Here is a 22119-nt window from a genome sequence, read left to right as displayed (position 1 = left end):
ATCAGAATAAAAGGCAAGGATAACAGGTTTGGGGAACCTCGGTTTTCGGGAGATATTAAGGCCCTGGTTAAGGGAAAAAAGACGTTCACAGTAGATATAGGCAGGTACGAACAAATGAGGTACTTGAGGAGTATAAGAAATGCAGGAGAACACTTAAGAAATCAGGAGGGCTAAAAGAAGGCATGAGGTTGCTCTTGCCATCAAGATGAAGGAGAAATCTAAGGGCTTTTACAGCCATCTCAAGAGCAAGGGACAAAATTGGTCCTCTGGATGATCAGAATGTTAATCTATGCGTGAAGCCAGAAGAGATGGTGGAGATCTTAAGAGGATTTTTTTTTTTTTTTTTGCATCTGTATTTACTCCGAGAGACAGACAGCGTCTATAGATGTGAGGAAATGCAGCAAGTTCATGGACCTCATAGAGTTTGCAGAGAAGGAAGTGTTTGCTGTCTTGAGACAAATCAGGGTGGATAAATCCCCAGGGCCTGACAAAGCATTCTCTTGGATCCTGTGGGAGGCATGTGCTGAAATTGCTGGGGCCATAGCAGGTATACTTAAATTATCCTTAGTGAAAGTTGAGTACCAGAGGATTGGAGATTAGCTAATGTTGTTCCACTGGTTAAGTAAGGCTCTAAGAATAAGTCAGGGAGTTATAGGCCAGTGAGCCTGACATCAGTAGTGGCAAGTTATTGGAAGGTATTCTAAGAGACCAGATTTACAAGTATTTGGATAGACAGGGATTGATTAGGGATAGATAGCATGGCTTTGTGCAAAGTAGATTGTATCAAACCAACATGATAGAGTTTTTTGGGAATGTTACCAAGGAAGTTGATGAAGGCAGTAGATGTTGCGGACATGGACTTCAGCTGCTTAGCAATCAAGATGAGATAGTAAATTAGATTATATATTGGCTCTGCGGGAGAAACTAGAGAGTGGTAGTAGATGGCTGCCTCTGACTGGAGGCCTGGGACTAGTGGACTGCTGCAGGGATCGATGTTGGGTCTGTTGTTGTTTGTCATCTATATCAACAATCTGGATGATAATGTGGTTAACTGGATCAGCAAATTTGCAGATGACACCAAGATTAGGGGGTGTAGTGTACAGCGAGGAAGACAATCAAAGCTTGGAAAAATGAGTTGAAAAATGGCAGATGGAATTTAATGCAGACAAGTGTGAGGTGTCGCTCTGTGAGAGGACTAATCAGGATGAGTCCTATACAGTGAGCAGCAGGGCAATGAGCAGTGCGGTAGAATAATGGTGTCAGGGAGTGCAGGTCCATTATTCATTGAAAGTGGTGTCACAGGTAAATTAATAAAGCTTTTGGCACAATGACATTCATAGATCAAAGTACTGAGTGTAAGAGTTGAGATGTTATGTTGAAGATGTAAAAGATATTGGTGAGACCTAGTGTGTGCAGTTTTGGTCACCAACCTACAAGAAAGATGGAAGTTTTCTTTGTACTCTCAGTCTTATTTACAGGGATGGTGCTGGGTCTGGAGGACATGAGTTATAAGGAAACTGGGGAGACTCTGCTGCTCTTCAAACAATCCCATTCATTCTTTAATTCCTAAGATTGCATAACGTCTCAAAGATAAACTCATTTACTGTCACAGGTACCGAGGTACAGCGAGAAGCCTTGTTTTGCACGCCATCCATACAGAACATTACATCGTCACCAGTACACTGAGGAAGTACAGTTACACACAAAGTGCTGTGCAAGCAGACAATAAGGTACAAAGCCATGAAGCATGACTCCATCTATGCCCGCACTTCCAGACTGAAAAACAGCTCTAACCCCCACAGCAAGCATCATCCATAAATTTGTTATATTGCTACTTTTAATACTGGTTTTATGGCTGTCATGCATCTGAGTTGCGCTTTTGTACTGCTGGACATTGCTTATACTGGCTGGTTACTTGATTTTATTTATTGGTTATTTATTTTATTTGTTGTTTTATAGCATTGAGTACGAGAGTTGCAAACTCATTTTCGCTGTATTGGTGCATGACAATTTGTACTATGCAATGACAATAAAGACATTTCATTTCATTTCATCTTGTGGAACAAGATGCCTGATTCATAGCCTTATAATAACAACTGTCCTTGAGCTTGGTGATATGTGGTTTCAGGCTTTTGTGTCTTCTCCCTGATCTGATTATGTCTCAGAAGTAAAAGTGAGATCTTAGGGATCCAGTTTGGGACTTGAACACACACATTTCTGAAAATCAGGAGTTGACTACCTTGTCCACTGAGCCAGAAGATGTTTAAAACCAAACACTGCAAGTCAAATTCAGAGTTAAAGTTTTGCATAGCAAAAGTTCAGGTAATCTTACTCACTGAAGTAACCCATCTGCTGGGCCCTTTTCCAGCACATCAGAGATGATGATCGAAGTTTCACCGTTCTCAAAGTTGGGGTTATCTCTTCCACCCGAGACTGCTATACCAAATCCCCGCTTGGAGTCCTGGGGAAGAGTGAAATAACAATGTTTGCATATTCAGTTAAACAATTATTCACACTGAAATTTTAACAATTAATACAAGGACAGCTTTCAAAGAAACATCTTAAGATTTTTAAAAAGTTAGTTGAAGTTGCTTCATCCACAGGGCAGCTAAACGCTAACTGTTATAGATATCCAACACTATAACTGCTGGTGACACAAGAGACTGCAGTTGCTGGAACACGAACGATGCAAAGTGCTGGAGGAACCCAGCGGGTCAGGCAGCATCTACGGTGGGAAATGTGGAGAGCCGCTATTTCCAACTGGAACCCATCTGCAGTGCAGCATCTCAAATGGACCAGAGTGACTAGGCCAAAGTTTCATGGCTGTCACATAAACTTAGCAACACCACTCAACTTCCTTTATATGAGAACTGAATAGGTGTTTAATAGCGCCATCTATATTGAATGAGACAAATCCAATTCCATTTGATAAAGACAAATGAAGACAGACTAAGATATCAGTAGAAAAGAATATTAAAGTTAATTGATCCACATCTGGTTTTGTTTTTTTTTGAGAAGAAACTTCTCTCAAAGTAGGATGTTATCAATCTCATGAAATGAAGATTAATCCAAAATATCTGTGGACAGACATACCATTTGGAAATGATTTGACTATTAAAAGAACATTTGTCAGTTGCAGAATTAAATCAATTAAAAAAGATATACACACAATGCCACACCCAGAATATAAATCTTTCATTTTAAAATAAGAGTCATAGGAGAACGAGAGACAGGCATTCAGACACAGGAAATTGCATGGCCATTCATTTACATAGTGTTTAATTACCCAAAGGAAACTTACTTTTTGTAAAGTCACAGTGAACTGTTCCCATATCACTTCTTCCATGACTGTGGCCTGTAGGAAAACAACAACTGTTTGTAATACTCATGACAGTTCTTACAACACAACAGACATTTGTCCCATTTATGCTCCATATAAGCTTCCATCAGCCCTTCTTATTTCGCCATGTCAGCAGACCCTTCTGTTACGTCCTTCTCCTGTGACAGAGGGGAGTTACAGGGAGGTAGTCACCCCAAGGCAACAAGAGGCAGACAAATGGGTAACTGTCAGAAGAGGGAAGGGAGAATGTCTGATAGTGGGGAGCATCCCTGCGGCTGTCCCTCAACAACAAATAATCCATTTTGAGTATTGCTGGGGAGGGGGGAAACAACCTACCTGGGGGAAGTAATAGCGGCCATGCCTCTGGCACCGAGTCTGGCCCTGTGGCTCTGAAGGGTAGGGAACTGAAGAGGAGGGCAGCAGTAATAGGGGTCTCTATAGGCAGGGGGACAGGTATACGATTCTGTGGGCGCGAAAAGGAAACACGGATGGTAGTTTGCCTCCCAGCTGCCAGGGTCCACAATGTTTCTGAACGTGTCCACAGTATCCTGAAAAGGAAGGCTGAGCACCCAGAACTCATGGTACATATTAGTACCAACGACATAGGTAGAACAGGGAAGGGGCCCTGAAAAAAAAATACAGGGAGTTAGGAAGGAAGCTGAGAAAAAGGACCTCAAGGCTAGTAATCTTGGGATTGCTGCCTGTGCCAGGCAACGGTGAGGATAGGAATAGAATGAGGTGGCAGGTAAATGTGTGGCTGAAGGATTGGTGCGGGGGACAAGGATTCAGATTTCTGCATAATCGGAATCTCTTCTAGGGCAGGTGTGACCTAGTCAAAAGGGACAGATTGCACTTGAATCCGAGGGGAACCAATATTCTTGCAAGTAGGTTTTCTAGAGCCGTTGGGAGTGGTTTAAATTAATATGACAGGGAGATGGGAACCAGTATAACAGAGCTGAGGATGAGCCAGCAGGTTTACAAGTAGATGATGGATGTAACATGAATGCGAGAAAGGACAAGCCAATGATTAGGTACAAAGGCAGACAGAGCGAAGAGTCCCATTGTACCACAGAGGCAAATTCCAAAAGGACGAAAAATGCAGGACTGAAGATGCTCCATTTAAACATGCATAGCATTCAGAATAAGATTAATGAATTCGTGGTGCAATTAGATATTGGTCAGTGTGATGCTGTGGGCATCACTGAGTTGTGGCTGAGAGAAGGCCATAGTTGGGAGCTTAACATCAAAGGATACACTTTGTATCGAAAAGACAAGCAGGACGGTATAAGCAGTGGTTTGATTCTGTTCGAAAGAGATGGAATTACATTTTTAGAAAGGTGTGATATCGGGTCAGAGGATGTTGAATCTTTGTGGGTGGAGTAAAGAAACTGCAAAGGTTTTTAAAAAAACACATATGGGAATCACATAAAGACCTCCAAATAATAGTCAAGATGTAGGGTTGAGATTGCAAAGGGAGCCGGAAAGGAATGTAATAAGGGCAATGACACAATTGTAATGGGGGACTTCAATACGCAAGGGGATTGGGAAAATCAGGTTGGTGCCAGATTGCAAGAGAGGAAATTTGTTGAATGCCTATGAGATGGCTTCTTAGAGCAGCCTGTGCTTGAGCCTACTCGGGGAAAGGATATCTTAGGTTTGGTACTGTGTAATAACTCAGATCTTATTAGGGAGCTACTGTAAAGGAGCCCTTTACATTAAGTGATAATAATATGATTGAATTCATACTGCAATTTGAGAGGGAGAGTACATTTATCAGTATCGCAATGGAATAAGAGGAACTGCAGAGGCATAAGAGAGGAGCTTACCCAGGTGGACTGGAGGAGGATACTGGTGGGGATGACAGCAGAGCAGAGATGGTTGAAGGTTCTGGGAATAGTTCACAACGTGCAGGATAGGTATGTCCCACAGAAGTTGTTCTTAAGTGGCAGGGGTAGGCAACTGTAGCTGATAAGGGAAATTAAGGACTGCATAAAAGCCAAGGAAAAGGCATATAAGGAAGCAAAAGTGAGTGAGAAGTTGGATGATCAGGAAGCTTTAAAATCCAACACAGGGCAACTAAAAAAGCTATAAGAAGGGAAAAGCCTAGCCAATAATATGAAGCAGGATAGCAAAAGTTTTTTTCAGTTATATAAAGAGTAAAAGGGAGGACAGAGTTGATGTTGGTCCACTGGAAAATGATGCTGGTGAGGTAGCAGTGAGGGACAAAGAAATGGTAGCTGAACTTAAATGGGAACTTTGCATCTGTCTTCATTATGGAAGACACTAATGGTGTGTCAGAGGTCCGTGAGTCTCAAGGAGCAGGATCGGGTGCCATTGCTACTACAAAGGAAAAAGTGCTGGGCAAACTAGAAAAGGTCTCAAGGTGGATATGCCACCTGGACCAGATGGTGGACTACATCCCAGAGTCCTGACAGAGGTTGCTGAAGAGATAATGGATGCATTGGTCATGATCTTTCAATACGCACTTGATTCAGGCATGGTCCCGGAGCACTGGAAAATTGCAAATATCACTTCACTCTTAAGGGAGAAGGAAGGCAAAAGAAAGGATATTATAGGCCAGTTAGCCTAACTTCAGTGGTTGAGAAAATGTTGACAGTCTACTATTAGGGATGAGGTTTCCAGGACTAATGATAAAATAGGTCAAAGTCAGCATGGTTTCTTGTTAGAGAAATCTTGCGTGGCAAATCTATCAGAGTTCTTTGAGGAAGTAACAAGCAGAGTGGACAGTGGATGTCATTTACTTGGATTTTCAGAAGGCATTTGATAAGGTGCCACACATGAGGCTGCTTAACAAGATAAAACCCTATGGCATTACAGGAAAGATGGATGGAGGAATAGCTGACAGGCATGAGGCAGCGAGTGGAAATAAAAGCGCCTTTTCTGGTTGGCTGCCAGTGACTAGTGGTTTTCCTCAGGGGTCAGTACTGGGACTACTACTTTTCACATTGTTTGTCAATTATTTAGATAATGGAATTGATGGCTTTGTGGTAAAGTCCACAGATGATAGAAAGATAGGTGAAGGGGTAGGTAGTGCTGAGAAAGCAGTTCGATTGCAGCAGGACTTGGACAAATTGGAAGAAAAGAGGCAGATGGAATACAATGTTGGGAAAAGTATGATAATGCATTTTGGTAAAAGAAATAATTGTGGTGACTATTATCTAAATGGAGAGAAGGTTCAACCATCAGAGGTGCAGAGGGTCTTAGGAGTCCTCGTGCGAGACTCCCAGAAGGCTAGTTTACAAGTTGAGTCTGTGGTAAAGGCAGCAAATGCAATGATAGCATTTATTTCAAGGGGAATAGAATATAAAAACAAGGAGACAATGCTGAGCCTTTATAAGACTCTGGTCAGGACACAATTAAGAGTATTGTCAACAATTCTGGGACCCATATCTCAGAAAAGATGTCTTTCATTGGAGTACGGAGGTGGCTCACGAGCATGATTCCAGGAATGAAGAGGTTAAGATCCGAGGAGGGTTTGGCAGCTTTGGGCCTGTGCTCACTGGAATTTAGAAGAACGCAGGGGGATCTCATTGAAACCTATCAGATGTTGCAAGGACTAGATGAGATTGATATGGAGAGGATGTTTCTTATGGTGGGGGCATACAGAACTAGAGGACACAGCCTCAAATTGAGGGGAACCTTTTAGAGTGGAGGTAAGGAGCAATTTTTTTTTAAGCCAGAGACTAGTGAATCTGTGGAATGCACTGCGGTGGAGACCAAGTCCGTGGGTATATTTAAAGTGGAAGTTTATCGTTTCCAGTCAGGGCATCAAAGGATGCGGTGAGAAGGCAAGTGTGTGGGGTTGAGTGGGATCCAGGATAAGCCATGATGGAATGGTGGAAGAGACCTGATGGGCTGAACGGCTTAATTCTGCAATGTCTCATGGTATGTTTATCCAGCTTCTTTGGAGAATTTTTATTATTCACTTTAACTATTCTACATGAAAGTGACTTCCATAGATACGCCACACACTGAATGAAGTAATTTCATTTGAATTTCCTATTAGATTTACTGGTTACCTTCTCTTTTTATTGATCTACATCCATCCTATTACACTCATCTATAACTTTGTTTAATTCACTGGCCTGGAAGAACTATTCACTTCTTCTGAAACAAACAGATTTGACACAACTTCCACTGAATTGCAGCTTTGGGTTCAAAGGAAGCTCAATATATATTTGTTTTTTCAATTCTATTTTAAGAAATGAATCAAAAATGTTAAACAACAGGTACTTAGTTACAGAATGAATATCAGAAACTAGACAATATTTGCCTGTTCTTCTTTATTTAACACCCAAAAAGGGCAGGTACTTAGTTACAGAATGAATATCAGAAACTAGACAATATCTGCCTGTTCTTCTTTATTTAACACCCAAAAAGGGCCAAGTCAGCCAGCTCTGGGTTTTATCCACTACCATTAAAAATGAGCCTGAAGTCCTTGCAGCTTCCATAGCCAACCATCATTGAAAAGTACAAGCAGAAATAACAGCAGCACAGCCATGCCTTTCAACTCAAGAACAGGGGAACCATCTGCTATTCAGGATGATGCAAGAAATCCAAATTTCTTGATGAAAGGTGGCCCACAGACTCTTCAGACCAATATTCAACCCCCAGTCAACAAACCCCTACCAGATTTCCAGGAGATCACATTGTTGTATGTGGGAGCTTCCTGTGAGTATTTTTCATGTCACAGAAGAGCGTCGACGATTATTAAAGCTGAGAGGCCATGAAAGGTTTTAAAGAAATATAGGTTCTGCTTTTCTTTATATGCTTTAAAGATAAATAAGCCTATCAAAATTTATCACTCTGCAACAATAATTCAACTATATCAGCCAGTTTGAAATCCATGAAAGTATTGTAGTCTCTTGGAGAATGAGATAAGGTGGAATGTGAATTGAATTGATTTAACTCCCAAGACCGCAAATTAGTGTAGTTGCTAGAACACACACTCCCATCAGTAACTTCAGGAAGATAGGGAGTAATATTTGAGTATAGCAGACTGTCCCCGATTGGTGTTTGTGCTTTATGTGAACTTGTACTCACCGTACACCTTACCCCATTCCTCCCTCATGTGCTTGCCTACCTTCCTCTAAAATGCAGCTCTTTAAGCAAATTGCCTGCATTCACACCACTATGGATTATATAAGAACCTAAGACCATAAGATATAGGAGCAGAATTTCTGTGAACCTCCTTTGAACCCTCTCCAGTTTCAGCACATCCTTTCTAAGATAAGGGGCCCAAAACTGCTCACAATACTCCAAGTGAGACCTCAATAAAATCTCAACATTACATCCTTGCTTTTATATTCTAGTCTTCTTGAAATGAATGCTTTGCATTTGCCTTCCTCACCACAGACTCAACCTGCAAATTAACCTTTAGGGAATCCTGCACAAGGACTTCCAAGTCCCTTTCCACCTCAGAATTTTGTATTTTCTCTCCATTTAGAAAATAGTCAACCCTCTCATTTCTTCTACCAAGTGCGTGACCATACACTTCCCACCACTGTATTCCATCCACCATTTCTTTGCCCATTCTCCCAGACCTTTCTGTAGCCTCTACTTCCTCAAAACTACCTCCCTCCACACATCTTCAAATTGTCTGAAAACTGTAACAAAGCCATCAATTCCATCATCCAAATCACTGACATACAACATAAAAAGAATTGGTCCCAACACAGACACCTGCAGAATACCACTAGTCACCAGCAGCCAACCAGAAAAGACTCCCTTTATTCCCACTCTTTGCCTCCTGTCAATCAGCCACTGCTTTATCCATGCTGGAATCTTTCTGATAAAGTTTAAGGGAAAGGGGGATTCTCAAGATTCCCGTAAACAATAGATTCAGTACTGACTATGTCTGTGACTGCAGTGTGTTTGAATAATGTCTCACAGCTGCCTTCTTTGGAGATAAGGGTTAAAGTTCGCCCAGATCTACATAGATGTCTCTGGGCTTTTCACACCTTTTGATTTTGACAAAAGGCAGTGCCTGATGGAAATTGGACAGAACATTCCTTTCTTAATTAAAGCACAAATCTGACGGATGTTCTTATCTTTGTAATTAAGTTGTGGCTCCAGCAAACCAGGTAGGACATTCCTTTCTTTAATTAAGGTGGCTGGAGTATCTAACAAATCGATTGCACTTTTGTTCTCTGTATCAATAATCCATTGACTTGACCGGAATGGTTATCAAACTGATCGTTCTTTTGTATCGGTGGCCTTATAACTTCTGACAATTCTGACATCGGGCAGTGAACCTGTAGAACCGCCGGGGAGATGAGAAAAGTTCTTTCCCTGATGTCGGGTCCAAGTTCACTTGTCGGCTGAGCTCGAAGAAATAAATGGGTGGAAAGATAAGTAACGATCTTTTTGTGCTGTCGTTATTTGATCCAGCAAAGTTACGTTTACATTTCCTGGTAAAATTTTTATGGGTTCCAGCACATGTAGGTGTGAAGGGGAATGAGAGGGTGGATGAGTTGGCAAAGAAGGTGTTAAAGAAAGAAAATATAGAAATGCACATTAGTATCAGTAAAGCAGAGGTTAAGTGTGTAATCTGAGAAAAAAATCAACCAAATGTGGCAAGAAAGATGGGACAGGGAGGCATTTACATCAAATTAAAAAAAGTGTTGCAGGTACTAGGGTAGGTAGTGGATACAGAAGAGAGGAGAATGTGTGAACTAGGTTAAGGCTGGGGCACTGTGCATTAAACAAAACATTGAAAATGATAGGGAAACACCAGGCAGGATTGTGTAAGGAATGTCAGGAAGAGGAGTCAGTAGAACATGTAGTTCTGAGTTGCAGGAAGTATAGGATACAGAGAGAGTTGATGATAATCAAGCTAAGGGAATTGGGGGTGCAGGAATTCACATTAAAAGGGTTGCTGGGCATGGGTGAGAAAGCACAGGTCAGGGTATTTTTAGCTTTCTTAAGGGTACAGGGGTTTTTTATAGGATATGATGAATAAGCAGGGATAGGGCACTAGGATGGCCAAAGATGGGAGGATAAGATGTAGATTAGAGTATATACAGTATGTGTGTATGATTGGGTGAAGGAATTTGGAATGTGTCTATTGCACACTGCGGAGCAGAAGGTGGCAGTAATGCCCCATTAAGCTGGGTGCCAACTGCGAGGAGGGGGAGAGGGAGGGGGAGGAGAAGAAGAAGAAGAAGGAGGAGAAGAAGAATATTTCCTGTAATACCATGAGCTCATAGTTTGTTAAGCAGCCTCATGTGTGGCACCTTGTCAAAGGCCTTCTGAAAATCCAAGTACATAACATCAATTAATTCTCCTTTGTCTATCCTGTTGTTTCTTCAAACAAATTCCAACAGATTTGTCAGGCAAGATTTTCCCTTGAGGAAACCTTGTTGACCACAGCCTATTTTATCATATGCCTCCAGTATCCCAAAACCACATACTTAACAATTGACTCCAACATCTTCCCAACCACTGAGGTCAAACAAACAGCCCTATAATCTTCTTGAAGAGTGGAATGACATTTACAATCTTCCAGTCTTCCAGAATCATTCCATAATCTAGCGATTATTGAAAGATCATTACTAATGCCTCCACAATCTCTTCAGCCACCTCTTTCAGAACCCTGTGGTCCAGGTGACTTATTTACCTTCAGACCTTTCAGTTTCCCAAGAACCTTTTCTCTAGTTATTGTAACTTCACACACTTCATAATCTCTGATACCTGGAATTTCAACCATACTACTAGTGTCTTCCACAGTGAAGTCCGAAGCAAAATACTTATCCAGTTCATCCGGCATTTCGTTGTCCCCCATTACTACCTCTCCAGCATCGTTTTCCAAAGGTCCAATATCCACTCTTGCCTCTTTTTTACACTTTATGTATCTGAAGAAATTTTTGATATCCTCTTTAATATTATTGGCTAGCTTACTTTCATATTCCATCTTTACCTTCTTAATGACTTTTTTTTTTAAGTCACCTTCTAAAAGCTTCCCAATCCTCTAACTTCCCACTAATTTTTGCAACACACATCAAAGTTGCTGGTGAACGCAGCAGGCCAGGCAGCATCTCTAGGAAAAGGTACAGTCGTCGTTTCGGGCCGAGACCCTTCGTCAGGACTTCGCCGACAGGTCTCGGCCCGAAACGTCGACTGTACCTCTTCCTAGAGATGCTGCCTGGCCTGCTGTGTTCACCAGCGACTTTGAAGTGTGTTGCTTGAATTTCCAGCATCTGCAGAATTCCTCGTGTTTGAGTCCCACTAATTTTTGTTCCGTTATATGCCCTCTCTTTGACTTTTAAGTTGATTTTGACTTCTCTTGTTAGCCACAGTTGTGTCATCTTGCCTTTAGAATACTTCTTCCTCTTTGGGATGTATACATCCTGTGCCTTCCGAATTGCTTCCAGCAATTCTGGCCACTGCTGCTCTACTGACATTCCTGCCAGTGCTCTTCTCCAGTCAATTCTGGCAAATTCCTCTCTTATGCCCCTGTAATCCCCTTTACTCCACTGTAATACTGATACATCAGACTTTAGCTTCTCCTTCTCAAATCTCAGAGGGAATTTGATCATATTATGATCACTCGCCCTAGAGAGTCTTTTACTTTAAGCCTTTTAAAATCAATTCTGGTTTTTTGCACAATACCCAATCCAGAATAGCTGATCCGCTAGTGAGCTCATCTCATAGGCATTCCCCAAATTCCCCCTCTTGGAATCTGGCACCGATCTGATTTTCCTAATTACCTGCATACTGAAATCCCCATGACTATTAGAACATTGCCCTTTTGGCATTCATTTTCTATCTCACATTGTAATTTGTATTCAATAAATTGGAATTAAGTTTATTCTCCTGACCTCCCCATTTGATTTATTTTCTATAAATGCTGCTTCTTTTCCTTTGAGTTCCTCAGGGTGCATGGCTTTTTCTTTATTTACAAGAATTTCTTTAAAAAAAAACTTGCCATGGTGTTTTTCCTATTCCTTTCAGGCTCAATTCCGATTCCTTTAAGGATTTCATAAACTATACACCAACACAGCAGGCAACTTGTACACAAGTTCCAACAGCAATGAGGCAAAATCCAAACAATCTGGTTTTAATTTCAAAAAATATTCCCTTATTGATAGAATTTGCAAAGGTACAACACAGAAATTCATGTTCCTGATTTTAGTACAAGCCCTTAATCACCATGACAATCTTCCTTTATGTACATTAATAGAGCCAACAGCATGAAGTGTTTTTTTCTTTAAAAAAAAACAGGCTCCAGGCCCCAAACTGGGTCTTTCTCCCTGGAACCTGTGGTACCTGCAGCAAGTTTCAGCTTATACCACAGCACAGTTATTTGAGTGTGATGAACTGCAGTATTTTTTGGACAGCTAAGAACTTTTTTTAAAAAGAACATTCTTTACTTAAACACGAGGAAATCTGCAGATGCTGGAAATTCAAGCAACACACACAAAATGCTGGTGGAAGGCAGCATCTATAGGAAGCAGTACAGGCAACGTTTCGGGCCGAGACCGAAGAGCCTGAACGGTCGGTCACCTGTACCTCTTCCTATAGGTGCTGCCTGACCTGGTGCATTCCACCAGCATTTTGTGTGTGTTGCCATTCTTTACTTAAACTTGTCAAAAATTTTAGATGTCGTGCAGAATCTTCACAAGCTTCTAAGAAAATAGAGGCACTGCCGTGCTCTCTTCATAATGGCACTTGTGTGCTAGACCCAGGACAGGTCCTCTGCAATGATAACACCAAGGAATATCAAGTTTCTAACCCTCTCCACCTCTGATTCCCCAATGAGAATGGCTCATGGACCTCTGGTTTCTCCTGAAGTCAATAAGCAGCTCCTCAGTCTTGCTGACATTGAGTGAGAGGCTGCTGTGGCACCACTCAGCAGGTTTTCAATCTCCTTCCTATTTGCTAATTCATCACCACCTTTGATTCGTCCAACTACAGTGGTGTCGGCAGCACATTTAAATATGGTGCTGGAGCTGTGCTTAGCCTCACAGTTATAAGTATAGATGGAATAGAGCAGGCAGCTAAGCATACAGCCTTATGATGCACTTGTGTTGCTGGTGATTGCGGTGAGATGTTGCTGCCAATCCAAACTGACTGGGGTCAGTAAGTGAAGAAATCAAGGCTCCAGCTGCACAAGGAGGTATTAAGGCCAAGGTCTTGAAGTTCATTGGTTAGTTTTTGAGCGGATGGTAGTATTGAGCTGTAGCCAATGAAGAGCATCCTAATGCATGCATCTTCACTGTCTGGATGTCTCAAGGTTGAGTGAAGAGTCAAGGAAATGGCATCTGCTGTGGACCTGTTGCTCCACTGGGCAAATTGGAGTTGATTCAAATCACTTTTCAGGCAGGAGTTGGCGTGTTTCATCACCAATCTCTGAAAACACTTTATCACTATGGATGTAACTGCTGCTGGGCAATAGTCATTGAAGCAGGCTACCACTTTCTTCTGAGGCACTGGTATAATTGAAGTCTGCTCGAAGCAGATGGGTACCTCAGACTGCTGAAGTGAGAAGTTAAAGATATGAATGAACACTCCAGCCAGTTGATCAATACAGGTGTGTAGTGCTCTGTGAGATCCCCCGTCTGGGCCGGATGCTTTCCGTAGGCTCACACACATGAAGGATGCTCTCACATCAGCCTCAGGGACTGAAATCACAGTGTCCTTAGGGGCTGTGGGAGTTCGTGAAATTGCCTCCACACTTCGAAAGTCAAAGCCAGCATAAAAGGCGTTGAGCTCATCTGGGAGTGAAGCCCTGTTGTCACCTACGTTGCTTGGTAGGTGATAGCATTTAAGTTGTACCAGTGTAGTTAAGCATGTTTCAGTGATTCAAGTTTGGTTGGGAATTTCCACTTTGCTTGTGAGATGGCTTTCCAGAACTCATACCTGGACTTCTTGTATTTTACTTTTTCGCCACTTTCTGATGCTCTGCAGATTGCACATCTCATGATTCATCCAGATTTTCTGGTTGTGGAAGACTCTAAATGATACTGTGGGGACACACTTGTCTACAACTGTCTTGTAATGTCCATGACAACCGTGAATTATTGGCTCAGATCCTCTGACATGTCCTTGAACACAGCTCAGTTCACCAACTCGAAACAATCCCATAGCCGCCCCTCTAATTCCCTCGACCACCTCCTCATCTCTGGAGCCTTGCTCTTTAGCCTCCACCTGTATGCAGGTAGGAGGAAAATAGCCAAGTGATCAGATTACCAAAATGCACTCGAGGCATGGAAAGATAGTGCAAGGTAGTTCACAGTGAAAGACATCATTCTAATTATGTCAGCATGACCTTAAATTTACTTCCGTATATATTCCACGAGTATCAAATCCGAGGTCTTCTTTTTAAAAAGAGATGCAGAGTCTAGTTCTTCAGTTTGAAATGACCAGAAGGAGTTATATTGTGGCTGTTCCCACAGAGCCTTCAGTATTTCAGTGTGTACCTATCTGTATTATGCAGTCCCTGGTAACCCAAGACTGAGAAGTTTTAGAAAGCAATGCACTTGAGTCTGCCCAAGTTATTAAACTTCCAGTAGCAGTTGATGTTTGTTCTGACTGGGCATCCCTGGGAATAGTTTATAGAGCAGTCTTGTCTTATGCAGCACAAGGGGGACACTGACAAAGACCAGTGCATTCCATCCCGCATCTGCTTGGCAAACTCATCTTCTTGGAGGACAGTCATCTGTCTCAACTACACCATAAACTGCATGATAGCTAGCTGCGGGTCGCCGAAAGACTTGAAACTGATGGATGGTGGAAGGGTGCGGGGGGAGGGAGAAAAGGGGGTGTCCTACTTGCCACTAGCTTTGCAAAACCTTTGAAAATGTTTGAAAGCTCTGGTGTCCAGACAGGGCCAAATGACTAAATGACTGATAGCCAATATGGGAACTATATGGGAACTATCCACTGTTTCCTTCTCTCAACGGGCTTGTGGATCTCCAATACAGTAGCATGCAAAAGTTTGGGCACCCCGATCAAAATTTCTGTTACTGTGAATAGTTAAGTGAGCAGAAGATGAACTGATCTCCAAAAGTCATAAAGTTAAAGATGAAACATTCTTTTCAACATTTTAAGCAAGATTAGTGTATTATTTTTGTTTTCTACAATTTTAGAGTGAAAAAAAGGAAAGGAGCACCATACAAAAGTTTGTGCACCCCAAGAGATTTGAGCTCTCTGATAACTTTTACCAAGGTCTCAGACCTTAATTAGCTTGTTAGGGCTAGGGCTTGTTCACAGTCATTGTTAGGAAAGGCCAGGTGATGCAAATTACAAAGCTTTATAAATACCCTAACTCCACAAACCTTGTCCCAACAATCAGCAGCCATGGGCTCCTCTAAGCTGCTGCCTAGCACTCTGAAAATTAAAATAAGCGATGCCCATAAAGCAGGAGAAGGCTATAAGAAGATAGCAAAGTGCTTTCAGGTAGCCGTCTCTTCAGTTCGTAATGTAATTAAGAAATGGCAGTTAACAGGAACAGTGGAGGTTAACTTGAGGTCTGGAAGACCAAGAAAACTTTCCAAGAGAACTGCTCGTAGGATTGCTAGAAAGGCAAATCAAAACCCCCCATTTGACTGCAAAAGACCTTCAGGAAGATTTAGCAGACTCTGGAGTGGTGGTGCACTGTTCTACTGTGCAGGGACACCTGCACAAAAATGACCTTCATGGAAGAGTCATCAGAAGAAAACTTTCCTGCGTCCCTACCACAAAATTCAGCGTCAGGAGTTTGCAAAGGAACATGTAAACAAGCCTGATGTATTTTGGAAACAAGTCCTGTGAACTGATGAAGTTAAGATAGAACTTTCTGGCCGCAATGAGGAAAGGTATGTTTAGAGAAAAAAAAAGTGCAGAATTTCACGAAAAGAACACCTCCCCAACTGTTAAGCACAGGGTGGATCGACCATGCTTTGGGCTTGTGTTACAGCCAGTGACACAGGGAACATTTCACTGGTAGAGGGAAGAATGAATTCGATTAAGTACCAGCAAATTCTGGAAGCAAACATCACACCGAAGATGAAATGAGGATGGCTTCTACAACAGGATAATGATCCTAAACATACCTCAAAATCCACAATGGACTACCTCAAGAGGCGCAAACTGAAGGTTTTGCCATGGCAGTCCCCCGACCTAAACATCATCGAAAATCTGTGGATAGACCTCAAAAGAACAGTGCATGCAAAACAGCCCAAGAATCTCACAGAACTAGAAGCCTTTTGTAAGGAAGAATGGGCGAAAAGCCCCCAAACAAGAATTGAAAGACTCTTAGCTGGCTACAGAAAGTGTTTACACGCTGTAATACTTGCCAAAGGGGGTGTACTGACCATGCAGGGTGCCCAAACTTTTGCTTCGGGCCCTTTTCCATTTTTGTTATTTTGAAACTGTAATAGATGGAAATAAAAATGTAATCTTGCCTAAAATATTAAAGAAATACATCATCTTTAACTTTATGCCTTTTGGAAATCAGGTCATCTTTTACTTGCTTAGCTATTCACAGTAACAGAAATTTTGACTAGGGGTGCCCAAACTTTTGCATGCCACTGTACCAGCCACTGTGTAGTCAAGGAGCTCTGTTCTGCAAAGTCCTCTGAGGAGCAGAGTGCCATTGTATGAAATGTTCCAAATCAACACTGGCCATGCCTATTAACACCACAGGCACGAAGAGACACTTCGCATTTACCAGCCCAGGGTCAAAACATGCAAAAGAATGAGGCTCAGGTATAATGGAAAAACTTGCTTACCTCACCATAGGCAATAGGTAGGAGCAACTTCATTACTGGAATGCTCTGACTGATGTGCAAATTCCAATATGGGAACCAAACTAAATACTTCACCAAAAGAAACATTTGGAGGGCTACTGGTAAAACACATTAGCAGTGCAGGGGAGATCAAATGGTACCAAAACAATCTTTCTAAATAATCTGCAGAGATGCAATGAATCATTCTACGATTCATTAGGTATAAATCAAGATGATTTAAAAGAGGCTGCATACACAATTACTGCTAATTGATATATTTGTCACCATTTGTTTCATTCTATTTTGCATTTGAAGTAATTTGTTGCCAGCACAACAATTAAATCTCTTTAGCTAGCAGCACTATACCTGTTTAAACTGCAGAAGTAGATAACCAGAATGTTTAACTACCAGAGGCAAACTTCGGATCACCTTATAACAGAAAGGGAAAAAGTACACAAAGCCCAATTAAGACGGACAAAAAGTTTGAAACCAGAAAGAAGAGGCAAGTAACTCACAAATCTCCTGTAAAGCCTGAACGAATGCATCAGATGGGCCCATTTTCTTTGCAGTGCTTGTAGGGACTTCATACCGGAGTGCAATGCTGCACTATAGCGATCACCCAGAGCTGGTCAGCCTCACGCCTGGGATACATCCATTTCCAGAATTTATCAAGCTGGATTACATAACCTTAATACACTGCTGCCCTACATGCACCACAAATCCAGCCAGTTCTATTGTACTGGGGAGGCACAACAACCCATTGAGGATGCATGTCAGTCACAGAACCTTGGCTGCTATACTAAAATTCAGTGCATTATAACACCATACACACCAAATAGGGACTATGGTGCATGATCACTGCAAATAAAACAGCTAATCATATCCAAACTTATAAATAAAGTGTAGATGTGTGTTCTACTAGTCGTTCAACTTAAAACTAAACTCGCATTTTCATCCACTACTTATAAAAGACTAAACCTCAACATTATTACAATGATGGATTAAATGAGGGAACTACAGGAATGATCCAGTTATGTTAACTATTATGTTAACTATTTCCTGCCCACTTGGGTAAATCACATCACTAGAATCAAGAAAATACTTTCCCTTCACACCAGAGTGCGAATCAATTCCCACAAAAAGTCTTTAAATGAAAAGATCAAATCACAGTGTTTGCATGCATAATATACCCATGTAAATTTAACGTCAAACAGAGCGACAGATTTAAACATCAATTCAAGTTACTGCTAAGATTAGACAATATCCTCAGCATAAATGTCTAAAGGATCTGTAACAGTAGATGGGTAAATTCAGAGCAAAGGAGTACTACAAAGCTGAAGGCTACAGGCAAGGCAGCTCAGGGGCTTCATTAAAGAATTAAAGAGATACCGGGGCACAACAGGAGGCCATTCAGCAGAGGACGTTCAGCGAAGCACTTCATGCAAAAAATAGATGATGGAAAGCTAGAACACTCTAAACCAGTGGGTGCTTTACAATATCTATAGAATCAGTAGTTTGATATCACTGACTTTAAATATCAGTTGCTGCTCTCTCCACAGGTGTAGCTTGACCTACTATTTTCAGTATACCAAAGGGAGTCAAGATCATAAAACCCAGGATACCTCCATCCAAAATGATGGCAAAACCCAGCAGCCAAGAGCTAAAGCAAAGACTGACACATACTGTATGTAACCATGTCCACCCAGGTTCACCAAATAGATGAAACAGTTCTGCTTTCAAGTTCCTAGGTGTCAAGATCTCTGAGGATCTAACCTGGTCCCAACATATCGAAGCAGTTGTAAAGGCAAGACAGCCTTAGGAGTTTGAAGAGATTTGGCATGTCAACAAATACATTCAAAAACTTCTATAGATGCATCGTGGAGAGCATTCTGACAGGCTGCATCACTGTCTGGTATGGGGGAGGGGGGCTACTGCACAGGACCGAAAGAAGCTGCAGAGGGTCATAAATTTAGTTGACTCCATCTTGGGTACTAGCCTACAAAGTACCCAGGACATCTTCAAAGAGCGGTGTCTCAGAAAGGCAGTGTTCATTACTAAGGCCCTCCAGCATCCAGGGCATGGCCTTTTCTCCATTTTCCCACTGTTACCATCAGGCAGGAGGTACAGAAGCCTGAAGAGACACACACAGCAATTCAGGAACAGCTTCTTCTCCTCTGCCGTCCGATTCCTAAATGGACATTGAACCCTTGGACACCACCTTACTTCTTTACTATATATTATTTCTGTTTTTGCATGATTTTTAATCTATTTTATATATATATACTGTAATTGACTTACTTTTTTTTCTATATTATGTACGTCATTGAACTGCTGCTAAGTTAACAAATTTCACAACACGTGCCAGTGATAATAAGCCTAATTCCGATTCTGATTCTCATGATATTCCCATGTCTATTTGTTTCATTCCAGGAGATATCCGGAAATGGATAACAGCACTGGATAAGGGACCAGAGAATGTCCAAGTAATGAAGACCTGCTCTCCAGAACTAGCTGCATTCCACCCAAACTGCTCCTCTGTAGTTATGGTACTGACATCAATATGGACCAAACAAATGAATTTTGAATACAAGGCAAGAGCAACAGCTCTCGAGATCTATTCAGCATTGGGTTGAAGGTGATTCTGAGGAACGTTGGCTGAAAATGAAGTGAATGTCCATCAAGCAAAAACGCTTCAGAAGTTGAAGTCATACCTCATTCACAGGAAGGTGGTTGGGGTAGTTGGCAGTCAAGTCGTCCCAGCCACAGGATATTATTGCTGGAATTCCTCAGATTAGTGTCCCAGGACCAAAACACGTTTGGTTGCTTTAAAGACCTTCCCTTCCATTAAAAGTCAGAAGGTAGGCAATGAAAAATGTTTGCAATTCCATGGCAAATAAACTAATTCATGTCTGCAAGTCTGAAAACAACACTCAGGTCTGGGCTCAGTAAGTGGCAGGTAATACTGGCATCACAAAAGTGTCAGCTGATGACCATTTCTGACAAGAGGAAGCCTAACCAATATGCAAATGCAATATCATTGTCAAGACCCCCCCACAAACAACACTGAGGGCCGTCACTGACCAGAAATTCACCTGAAACGACTACATAGTTAGTACAGTTCTAAGAGCAGGTAAGTGGCTAGCTGTCCTGTGGTGAGAGAATCAGCACATGGCATTTTAAAGCCTCTCCATTACCACAAGCAGGAGCATAATCCGTTTCACATGCTTGGATGAGCACAGCTCCAGCAAATGCCAAGAAGCTCAACATCATCTGGGACAAAATAGCTGGCTTCGTTTTTATACCGATACCCCCCCTACCCCTCCACCAGAGGCTACAGTGTGTATGACCAGCAAGATGCACTGCAATTATTAGTCCTGCCTACACAGGCAGTACCTCCAATCCCACAACCTCTACCACCAAGGACAAGGGCAGCAAGGCATATGAAAACACAATCTGCAAACTCCTAAATCACAAACCATTGTGACATGGAAATATACTTGCTGGCCCTTCACCACCCGTGACACCCTTCCTAACCGTGCTGCAGGAGTACCCTGAGGAGTACTAACAGTAGAAGTACAGCAAGTCATTACCACTTTAAGGATACCTGGCTCGGCAATGAACTTCGACCTCATTCATCATTCTGAAAAATCACAAAATAACCCAGGAAACACACAAGGCAAATGGATGGAGTTACGATGCAGGTCCCCAACTAGCCACTTAGGAGGCTGATTGGTCCCCCTGTTCAAATATAGATTATGAAGCATAATTTAAAGAGCATACGCATGCCAGTCAGGAGATTCAGCGTATTGTGTTTCATCCATCACCACAAGCCACCTTTGTATCTCTGCACAAGTTACCTATTAAGATGCTGTGCCTCATCAGGCTGACTGGGCTTCATTAAACATTTCCAAAACCAAGAGCAACCAGAATTAAAAATAAACACATGCACAGCTCAAATAGATTTTTACCAAACCAGGGAGCTTATGGCTGTGGAAGAAGCTGCATCACATGCTAAATTATTCAAGTTGCTTCGATTTTCCTTGGTTGCTGTTTTAGCACAGTACCCAACAACTGAGTAGCAGGGCGCAGATCTCGGCAGGATTAAAAACTGCTGCAGTAGTCATCAAAATAACATGGAAACCATGCAGAAAGTACCAATCTACAAGTAAAAGCACACACACACAAAAAAAAAATCAGATTTTAACATCTTAAATAATATTTTAAAAGGGAGCCGGAAAGTGAACAATTACTATCAGCGGCAAGTGATCCCTTCTGAAAGGTTGTACTCGATAGTGATCAATAGCAGAAACTCGGTCAGAAAGTGGAAAAAGAACAAATACTTTGTAGAATAATCTGTCACAGTTCTGCTGCACCTTTCACACAACTGCTAAGACTCAGCATGAAATGGCTTTGGAGTGAATTTTTGTTTTAAAAATGCAGTTGCCAGGATTTTAAATAGAACAAAATGCCGGAAACACTCAGTCAGGCAGCATCTGTGCAGTGAGAACTTTTGACTTAAAATAATAACTGTTATTGTTGCTTCTGACCAACTGAATGCTTCCAGGATTTTGTGCTTTTACATATTTTTGGTCATTTATTCACATGTGCAGTGTAATAGGTACTTTATGCAGAGATACAAAGGTGGCTTGTGGTGATGGACGAAACACAATACGTTGAATCTCCTGACTAGCATGCGTATGCTCTTTAAATTATGTTTTATAATCTATATTTGAATAGGGAGACCATTCAGCCTCCTAAGTGGCTAGTTGGGGACCTGCATCATAACTCCATCCACTTGCCTTGTGTGTTTCCTAGGTTACTTTGTGATTTTTCAGAATCATGAATGAGGTCAAAGTTCATTGCCGAGCCAGGTATCCTTAAAGTGGTAATGACTTGCTGTACTTCTACTGTTGGGGGTACTCCTGCAGCACGGTTAGGAAGGGTGTCACGGGTGGTGAAGGGCCAGCAAGTATATTTCCATGTCACAATGGTTTGTGATTTAGGAGTTTGCAGATCATACTTTCATATGCCTTGCTGCCCTTGTCCTTG

General features: G+C 41.8%; 1 protein-coding gene across 6 annotated transcripts in view; it reads right to left on the bottom strand.

The window, feature by feature from the left end:
• Nucleotides 1-22119, bottom strand: part of tjp2a (tight junction protein 2a (zona occludens 2)) — a 152651-nt gene that overhangs the window by 73092 nt on the left and 57440 nt on the right. For all 6 annotated transcript variants that reach the window (XM_072258087.1, XM_072258086.1, XM_072258089.1 and 3 more), the window contains exons 2-3: nucleotides 3302-3355; nucleotides 2337-2461 (exon numbers count right to left, since the gene is read on the bottom strand). In XM_072258087.1, the coding sequence (XP_072114188.1) occupies nucleotides 2337-2461; nucleotides 3302-3346 (170 nt within the window). In that variant the 5' untranslated portion in view covers nucleotides 3347-3355. The remainder of the gene's footprint in view (nucleotides 1-2336; nucleotides 2462-3301; nucleotides 3356-22119) is intronic.

The sequence above is a fragment of the Mobula birostris genome, chromosome 5, assembly GCF_030028105.1.
Source record: "Mobula birostris isolate sMobBir1 chromosome 5, sMobBir1.hap1, whole genome shotgun sequence".
Taxonomy (NCBI): Eukaryota; Metazoa; Chordata; class Chondrichthyes; order Myliobatiformes; family Myliobatidae; genus Mobula; species Mobula birostris.
The sequence above is the reverse complement of the archived record's forward strand: the minus strand, read 5'-3'. Positions and strand labels throughout refer to the sequence as shown.